A 1,680-nucleotide genomic window follows, 5' to 3' on the forward strand; every position below is an offset into this window, starting at 1 on the left:
CATGTCCTCGTCGGTCGCTCGCCGGGCCTTCCTCAGATGACAACGCCGCTCTGTGCTTGGCTCGGTCTCACCAGCGACCGCCGTGCGAGCCGCGCTCACCGGGGCGTGAGGACGCTCCTGCTGGACCCCAGCCCGTCCGGCCTGAGGCTGGGCTTCGTGTCCAGCCGTCCGTCTGCCCGCAGGGTCTTCCTCGGTAAGGAGGCCATCTGAGCAAAGCAGGCAAGCGGCGTGTCAGTGGGGTCTTTCTCACAGGAAGGCCATCCCGTCTCCGCTGAGGGGACCCGCCCGTGGACCAGGGAGTCACGTGGGACGGGAGAAAGGGGCGGTGACCTCTCTTTTCCCAGTGACAGCGCTGGCTCCTGCGTTTCCGTTTCATGATGAAGCCGCAGCAGGGTCACTGCCATCTCCTGGGCTGTAGTGCTTGTCCCCACGTCCCCCCGTCTCCCCTCCCCCCAGCAAGCAGTCCTCCATGTTCCGGGCGGCTCCTATGTGCTTCACACACATTATCTTACTCAGCTCCCCTAACCCCGCGAGGCAGGCGGTGCTGACGTGACTGGCGGTGGGGAACCGAGTGGCTCTGAGGCATTAAATAACTGCTCAGGGTCAAGGAGTCTGCCTGACCCACACCGGCTGTGGCGCGACAGCCATGGCTGTGACCGCTCAGCCTCCGGCTGGGACCCGCACTACGTACCATCGGAGGCACAGGAGCCTCTAGCTGCCGCCCAAGGAAGGACAGCAGCCGCCTCCAGATCAGGCCACTGCCCATGAACATGATCCCGGTGACCAGCCAGAACACCCTGTGGTCCTGGAAGAGAGCAGCGTGCGTGTGGATCACGGAGGCCCTGGGGGAGGTTCGTCTGGTTTTGACCTTGAGGGCATCCAGGGCTACTGAACAGCTGGAGGCCGGAGTGGCCTCAGGTTCATGTCTCTTAACGACCACTTATCAAGGTGAACAGGGGTCCTGATGGAGACCATGGGCAGCGCAGGCTGGCACCCAGAGACAAGGCCCGTTGGACTCGCCAGGACACAGAACCCGAGCCAGAGCTGAGCGCAGGGTCGGGTTCATGCCTAGGAGTCTGACAGGGACAAGCTCGGCCAGCACCACGCCACGTTCCTGTGCCAGGCGCAGAGCAGAGGGACTGCAGGTCTCTGGGTTCAAATGCAACTATGACTCTCAAGCTCTGCCCTGGGCAAGTCACTGACATTTTCTGGGCCTCACGGTTCTCATCTGTGAAGTGGGAACAATCACGCCCACTTTCAGAGCCGTAACGGCTGAGCCACACGCTGTGCCGCTGGCCAGGGCGCTGCCTGCCTCCCGCACGGCCAGCGTGACCCCGTCTGAGCAGCAGGAAGCCTGCTGTCTGCGCCGTGGAGACCAGGTCTGGAGCCTGCCTGGCTGTGGACGGGCCAGAGAACACATTTCCTGTCCCGAGGAGAGTGGACAGCGAAGACTTTCTTTTTAAAGTCTGTTTTAAAAACGGACCTTCAAAACATGAAAGAACAACCCCTGGCTCACTGAAACAACACCCTCACCTCCTCAAGGGACGATTCCAAATTCATGCCAAAGGCAACTCCGATCAGGCCGAAGAGCGAGAGCGAGAAGGTGCCCATGGTCAGCTGCAGGTTCAGCCGCATCATGACGTTGCGGTGGCTGCGGGACAGTGTCGGGTCAGCCGGCCC

At 62.0% G+C, this 1,680-nt stretch overlaps 1 protein-coding gene across 1 annotated transcript in view; it reads right to left on the minus strand.

The window, feature by feature from the left end:
- Positions 1 to 6: 6 nt before the first annotated feature.
- Positions 7 to 1,680, minus strand: part of MRS2 (MRS2, magnesium transporter) — a 5,569-nt gene continuing 3,895 nt past the window's right edge. The window contains exons 8-10 of the mRNA XM_006762919.2: positions 1,534 to 1,668; positions 692 to 805; positions 7 to 206 (exon numbers count right to left, since the gene is read on the minus strand). Coding sequence (XP_006762982.1) covers positions 96 to 206; positions 692 to 805; positions 1,534 to 1,668 — 360 coding nt within the window. The 3' untranslated portion in view covers positions 7 to 95. The remainder of the gene's footprint in view (positions 207 to 691; positions 806 to 1,533; positions 1,669 to 1,680) is intronic.

The sequence above is a fragment of the Myotis davidii genome, unplaced genomic scaffold, assembly GCF_000327345.1.
Source record: "Myotis davidii unplaced genomic scaffold, ASM32734v1 scaffold217, whole genome shotgun sequence".
Taxonomy (NCBI): Eukaryota; Metazoa; Chordata; class Mammalia; order Chiroptera; family Vespertilionidae; genus Myotis; species Myotis davidii.